Source organism: Trachinotus anak, unplaced genomic scaffold, assembly GCF_046630095.1.
Source record: "Trachinotus anak isolate AG129_WGS33_773 ecotype Australia unplaced genomic scaffold, CSIRO_AGI_Tana_v1 ptg000008l, whole genome shotgun sequence".
NCBI classification, from domain to species: Eukaryota; Metazoa; Chordata; class Actinopteri; order Carangiformes; family Carangidae; genus Trachinotus; species Trachinotus anak.
Window position 1 is genome coordinate 5,600,001 of NW_027273859.1, and position 7,822 is coordinate 5,607,822.

Consider the following 7,822-nt stretch of genomic DNA (forward strand, 5'->3'; position numbering starts at 1 on the left):
ATTTATGTAGTAAGTACTTGACTTGAATTGATCATCGTATGCAAGTCTATGAAACACTTTTTTTTTTTTTTAACTCTGGCTATTAAAGTTTGCATAAATGAATAGTTTTGTTAAATTTTTTTATTTAGGTTTTATTTTATGTTTTTAAATGTGATAGTGTTTGAAAATACATGCTCAAATCTCTCTGTTTAAATGTAATATAAGGTGGTATAATGGTAACTTCCCCAAGAATTAAATTTTATCAAATTTTGCTACATTGATGAACAAATTAATGACAAATTGTTAAGTGCTGGACTAATTTGTCCAGCACTTAACAATTTGTCATTAATTTGTTCATTGTTGATAATAAATCATGTTTTTAGGTGGAATTTCCAAAACATATATTTTCAAACACATAAAATATATATTTCCAAACATATATTTCCAAACATATATTTTAAGATCCATGTGTATAAACCCTGTAATGCCCTCTGTCCTGAAAAGAGACCGTCTGGCCATGCGACAGATCCGCTCAATTCTGCAGCACCTGGGCCTCACCAGCTCCACATGTGACGACAGCGTACTGGTGAAGGAAGTGTGTAGTGTGGTTGCCCGCCGTGCAGCGCAGCTCTGTGGTGCTGGTTTAGCTGCCGTGGTTGACAAGATACGACAGAACCGCAACTTGAATGAGCTCTGCATCACAGTGGGAGTGGATGGCACCCTTTACAAGACGCACCCTCAGTAAGTAGCAATTATGTCCTAAAACACAAGTTTTTTTCTAATTGTACCAAATTGTATTAAACTATCGAACAACATATTGTTCTATTTGCTCATCTGTCAATTAAAGCGACATGGCTGAAGTGTACTATACCTGCCTTGTAGGAAGTGCCTTGCTCTGGCAGCTATAAACATCAAACGTTGACTTAAGACTAGAAGGGAGATTTTCATCTAATTCCTGTTTGTCACTGGACCTTTTTTATTCTCTTTCCTCTTTTTCCTTTCCTCTCTTTTTATCCTAAAGTTTCGCCAGCATCATGCAAGAAACACTGCAGGACTTGGCACCACAGTGTCAGGTGACTTTCCACAAGTCCGAGGATGGAAGCGGGAAGGGAGCAGCACTGATCACAGCTGTGGCCTGTAGGATCAAGAGCGGAGGGCAGCACTGACTACCCAAGATAATGGTGATCAGGTATAACCAGAGCTACTACAACTGATTTTCTGTACTGGGTAACCATGAATACGTATACATTCACTCAGACCTAAGTTTTGTTGTGTAGTACTGAAATGTTTAATTTTACTTATTTTGTGTGTGTGGTTTCACATGCACATATGTGTAAATGTGTCCGTTTGGTTTAGAATAGATGAACATATTTATGGTGTCAGCTGACATTGAGAAGGAGGGTGGTAAATAAAATTCAGAAATTAAAGTTCAGCTAGTTTGTTAGAGAAGTTGCACCTTCTGTGAAATGTGACTGTTACACATTGGAGGGCTCATTTTCCTGCCCCTTTTACTTGCACCTTGAAACTAGTACAACAAAACCAGGAAGCAGACCCTCGTGCTAAACAATAATCTTATCTTAGCACATCTGCATGATTTTTGCAATCATAATACTTTGTTCTGTCATGCTTATGTTCCACATCTTCTTAAACCAGAATAAAATGAATTTTCTGTTACATTGCTTGTCTCTTTACTGTGAGTAGAGAATCTGTCATCATTAAGAAAAGACTAGCTATACTGACTGAAACATTATTCATGTGTTTAGTGCTAGCACAGGTCTAAAACATCTTTCTCTTATCATGTGATCTTTATCTAATATTATCTAATATCATGTATTTTAATATGATCAATAAAATTATCATATGATCTAGTAACTACAACAAGCTTAATCTGGTGCAGTGAAAAAGAGAGCTGTACCAACATTAAACATTAAATTCACTGGGGTTAGATTTAAAGAGATTGAGAAAACACAATGACCCTTAATTGCTTACCTGGAGGGAGAAGTAATTAAACAATGGTGGCGGAAATGTGAAGAGCAAGGAACAATGGCAGTCCTGGGCTGGGTGCTTTTAGGCAAGGCAAGGCAAATTTATTTGTATAGCACATTATCATACACAGAGGTCATTCACTATGCTTAACAGAAATAAAAGAAGCATAAAAAATATGAGTGCTCATTTCAAAGGTTGTGTAACCGCTGTTTCTACAATGGCAGGTTTACATTGTTGAGTTTACTGTCTTTTCTCGTTTCAAGTAAACTTGCGCATTCGTTTGATGAAGTTTATGCAGGAGACGAATTCAGAATACTTTTCACTAATTTATTAAACAAGTTTTCACAAAATTAAAAGAGGATCGTTACAGAGCTCCGGGTCCAAACTATCTTTCCCTGACAACAACATGCAGCTGTGCCAGTTCACGAAGTTTGACACACTAACTTCCCCCTAGCCCGGTCTTTTTATTACTGTTACACAAAGGAAGCAAGGAACGTAGGTTGAACTCTTCTTCATTGGCTGTTGCCCAACCGGCCTTCACCCAGGCGCCTCCTTCGTGGTTATCTGACTCCATTTGACCTCCTTCACTGGTGCCTGGGAACAGCTGATTTTTCTGTGTGTGAAACAGAGAAGAGAAGACAGAGACAGACACAACACTCCCATCTCCTCAGGGCTGTCTCCGCTCTATCAGTTAACCGGGCCCTTGCCTACTTCTGTTCTCGTCTCTACCTATGCAGTCTATCCGTGGCATGTCCGCCCCGCATCTGAAGAACAACCCCTCCACACATCCTTGGCTTCACTCTCTGTAACCCCCTGCTCCCTGTTGAGACTTCAGCAACTCCCCAACCTATAGTTATCAAAAGCAAGCATCATAACCTTGCAATACTCACACACACACACAATGCTATTGCACAATGCTAAAAATATTCTTCAACATGCATCAGTCAACTCTGATCACGTGATCAAATGTTAGACAGACTTTATGAAGTTTGAGCATGTTGAGTATGAAGCAGCAGTCAGACAAATATCCAGCTTAATAATATTAGACAATACCATGAATGTAGTAAGTTCAGTGTGGTGTTAAGCAGCAGGTGAATGAACCCAAGTAGTTTGTGTGTTGAATGATTTCATTTACTTACTTTTGTTAAGTATATAAAGATTGGAAACATCCATCCTGTGGAAAAGCTGCAGTGCAGGCAGAGGTAAAGCTAAGCTAATAGGCTAGGCTATGAAAACTTAGTGGAGGCAACACAAACTATCAAAGTATAACAGGCTGACTTTGTCATGTTTCTGTGTAAATGCATCACAAATGAAATGTCAGAAGACCTGAGAATTGGAGTAATATGCTCTCTATTCTCAGTTTTAGTCAGAACCCTAACAACAGCATTCTGAATAAACTGTAGCTGTCTAATGGTCTTATTTAGTAAACCAGTGAGGGGAGCATTGCAATAGTCAATTCTGTAGGTAATAAAAGCATGAATAAGTTTCTGTAAGTCTTGGTTAGACACAAAGTCTCTGACGTTTTCTATGTTTTTGAGATGCCAAAAGGCAATTGTGGCTTTGATGTGGTCACTGATCCCCATCCATGATTATACCAATATTTTTAACATGGGTTTAAGTCTTTCAATCAATCAAAGCAAAAACGTCGGGTGGCATCATGAAATAGTGTGGGATCATGAGAGTTTTTGTCTTTACCACCATTGCTGTAAGCTCCTCCTGCTTTGGATTCCTTCAGTGTCAGTCATTAAGGTTAACGGACCAGCAGATAAAAACCTGTAGAAACGATGAATAAAGCAGTTTCACTTCAAAATGACTGATTCCATAACACTTTTCAGGAGACACGGTATTTCCGATTTGCTGGAAACTGAGACCGCTTACCTTTGTTCCGTTGATAACTTATGAACCAGACGCTCAGAAGGTTTTTACTAGCAGCTGAATTCAAATTAACTGCAGAGATTTCCTCCTTTCCATGACAACGGACCAGTGGATTAAAACTCATAAATATAACAAAATTAAAGCAGTTTCGCTTTAAAATTAACAATTCACCAATGCACTTCGGTGGACACAGGATATCTCATGGGAGCTAAGTGGTGTAACATTTGTCTGGCTTTTTTCTGATGATTTAAGATCCAAAATCCTCCATCTGGTAAAAGTATAAAGTTGACTAAAATCCTTAATTCAGTAAAAGAATATAGTTGAAAACAACCAAAGTGTAAATAAAATGTAGGCCCTATCTTAAAAATGCTTAAAACTGGATAGAAGTGAATTTTGAGCTTCTGGCAGGCAACCAAAAGCCAACATGAACATAGGGGATATGACATCATTGACAGACGACCAAATGAAATGGACCGATACCAATATTAAAATTATGTATTTCTTTAGGTTTGAGAATTGCTAGAAACCGTTGGGATAATTTAAGTACTCAAATAATATATCTAACATAGGTCTAGTCCTTTTTAGACAGTTTTATATGGAAAAGTTACATATTTTAACTTTAATGCTCTAGACTCCAGGTTGGCACTAGTTTTTAACCTTCCTCCTTTGTTCCCAAATAGAACTATCCCAGTGGAATCTGTGTCTCATCTGCATAGCTATCCTTGTGGGACTCCGTATGGCATAGTGGTTTTCACTGATTCACAAGTACTGATAGATACAAAACAAACCCTACCTTAAGGAGATCCTGAACCATGTGAGAACTGTGCCTGGCAGACAGAACCCAGTTTTCTAATTTGTCTAACAATATTTTATGATCAACAGTATCAAAAGCTGCAATACGATCTATGAAGACCAGGACAGTTATTTTACCTGAGTCTGTATTTAGCTGAATGTCATTTAGTACCTTTTATTAGGACAGTTTCAATTCCGTGATGTTGATAAAACCTGATCGGAAGTCGTCGCAGTAGCCATTTATGTTCAAGTTGTCACTGATTTGGCCAAAAACTGCTTTCTCAATGAACTTGCCTATGAATGGGAGGTTTGAGATAGGCCTATAATCAGTAAGTGCAGAGGTAGTTTAATAACTGCAGTCTTTGGTGATGCTGGGAAAGTGCCTGAAAGAAGGGTCCCATTCACAATTGACAAAGGTTTGGATTCTAAACAGCTAAAAACACTTTTTATGTTAAGTCATTGCTTGACTGGGTGGAGCTAATGCTTACTTTAATGTATTCGACTTTATGATGGAAAAAAGAAGCAAACTCACTATACTTTTTAGTCAACATAAACTCTTGAGGTAACTGTGTTGGGGGATTTGTGAATCTATCCACAGTGGTGAAAAGAGCACAAATGTTGTTTATGTTTCCATTAATGATGGAAACATAAACAACATAAAGAAAGATTGTCTAGCTCTGCATAACTCAGAGTTATACATATGGAGTCTCTCTTTAAAAATAGCATAGTCAATTTGAAGCAGTTTTAGTTTTTCTCCATTTACCCTCAGTATGTTGTTATATTCACTATCACCAAGTTTATGTTCACCAAAGACCATTTTAACCTTGACAGGTGCAATAGCTTCAAGGACTGTTGTTAGATGATCATCCACAGACTCTGCTGTGGAAAAAAAACATATATAGTCACCAATCTGCATAGGATTCAGCCTCTTATTACTTTATTTATTTTTTTATTCTTTTTTTCCTTTTCTTATTTTTATTTACTTGTCTTTATCTCTGGAGTGGCAAGCTAGCTACTGGCCAGGGGTGAGTTGCATCCCAGCAGTGACCAGCTTTTTCATCTGGTTGGTGAACTCCAAGACAGGTAAGGGGGGTGTAGCATCCTCGTCCTCTTTGCTCTAATGTCTCTCATGAGTTCACCTCAGCCTGAGGCAGCTGTCCTTATGAGTTTCTGCTGTTTTGTGTTATATCTTCCTCCTATTTTTATTCCTCTTGTTCTTGGTAGAGGTGATGTAGGAGGAAAATACATTACAGACGAATAGTTTAACTCCATCTGCCACAAAGGTGTATTCTAGTAGTTGAAGTAGTTAAAACTGTCAAAAAAGTGCACTGAATGGACTGTTCATGCATTCAAAGCCATATGTTCAGTGCCAACAATCTGCTGAATCTCTCAGCTCCTTTGACTGGCAGCAGAGCCACTGATAAACACCTCAGCATTCAGAGAGTCTGACTGCTTCTTTGCAACGTAATTGGTTCTTGTTTACAGTATGATGTGTTTCACAGTTGGATGTGCAGCCACAAAATACGGATTTCATTCTGTCATACCAGACCTTATCCTTGGGAAAAACAGATTTCTTTGGTGTGTTTGCTCTGTCACATCTTTTACAGTGTGGTCATGCACAGTCAGAGTTTGAGGCCCAGTCTTTAACGTTCCCTGTAGCCATTTACTTTGATTCACTCTCAGTCCTTACCCCTCTGTGAGGATGAGTTGTTGTCCAGGTCAGAGGGACTCTAGTCAAACACTCAGCTTTTGAGGAGGTTTGTTGATTGTTCTTCTTTGGCAGCTGCCAATGGCTGTGTCCTGTTGTGTGTAGGAGTTGAAGAGGATAACGCGGGCAAGCTCATCCTCCCTTTTCCGAGGCAAATGATTTACTCTTAGACTTTGCTCCGAAGGAGTTCCAGGGAGGACTGCCACTTGTACATTTATCATCTGTCTCACAGCTCTCCTGTTACTTTGTAGTCTTGTTACTGCGAGTTAGCTGTGTGTCAGTGTGGCGACCGGGGTTTGAGGTTAGCCAATTCATTCACTTTAACCTTAGCTTAGTGTTGCCAGACAACACCACCTTGGGAATTTCACCTTTAAGATTATAATAGTTTCCTATAATCTTAAAGGCACTCAGATCCGTCATACAACGGGGCAGAGACAAAGTAAAGTTACAAAATCACTTTATTGAACATAGCATCCACACTGATGTTACCAGGGAAATAAGGGAGACCAGTCAGGGTGGAGGCCTACCAGTAGGGAGATGAGTCCAAGGAGTAAAAGGGGTCCCAGGAAAGTCACCCCAGACACTCGTGACACGCACGCACACAATGGTGAAGAGCAACCTGGGGTGAAAGCACACACACAGCACACAAAGGAGACACCGCCACTGAGGACACCACATCCACCACTGTAGTCTAGACCTGTGAAAGGACAAACACACAATTAAAAGAGTATAAAAACAAAAAAAACAAAAACAAAAATACAGTGTGTGTGTGTGTGTGTGTGTGTGTGTGTGTGTGTGAAAAAAAAAAAAAAAAAAAAAAAAAGGTAAATAACTAAACTGGGCAAATTAATACAAAACAAACTGAATCATACTTGGACAAACAACCATTATCTGCAACCTGTGCAAAAGTAACCACAATACACACAATCAAAATTAATAATTGCAAGTTGCAGGCAACTTAAATTCCCACAAAACAAAACTCAAACATTTAATTGCATGTGGACACACACACACACACACACACGACTTAAAGAGGCCGCCAGGCCTAAGCGACTAATGCCACGGTTGCCGACAACCCTCCGCAAGGTAAGGCAGTCCGAACCGGAGCGACAGTGCTCAGCTCCAACCTTTTTATATACAGTCTATGGTCCACACACGCAGGAGAGGGGAAGGAACCAAGGCTGTGCTGTTTCTGCAGCGGCAACCTGCAAACACACAATTAAAAGAGTATAAAAACAAAAAAACAAAAACAAAAATACAGTGTGTGTGTGTGTGTGTGTGTGTGAAAAAAAAAAAAAAAAGGTAAATAACTAAACTGGGCAAATTAATACAAAACAAACTGAATCATACTTGGACAAACAACCATTATCTGCAACCTGTGCAAAAGTAACCACAATACACACAATCAAAATTAATAATTGCAAGTTGCAGGCAACTTAAATTCCCACAACCCAAACCGGCCCTACAACAAAAACAACAGTC

General features: G+C 39.1%; 1 protein-coding gene across 3 annotated transcripts in view; it reads left to right on the forward strand.

Annotated features, from left to right (window-relative positions):
- The window catches only part of hk2 (hexokinase 2), a 33,806-nt gene extending 32,153 nt beyond the window's left edge, over positions 1 to 1,653 (forward strand). For all 3 annotated transcript variants that reach the window (XM_071482060.1, XM_071482063.1, XM_071482061.1), the window contains 2 exons: positions 484 to 720; positions 1,001 to 1,653. In XM_071482060.1, coding sequence (XP_071338161.1) covers positions 484 to 720; positions 1,001 to 1,145 — 382 coding nt within the window. In that variant the 3' untranslated portion in view covers positions 1,146 to 1,653. The remainder of the gene's footprint in view (positions 1 to 483; positions 721 to 1,000) is intronic.
- Positions 1,654 to 7,822: the final 6,169 nt, after the last annotated feature.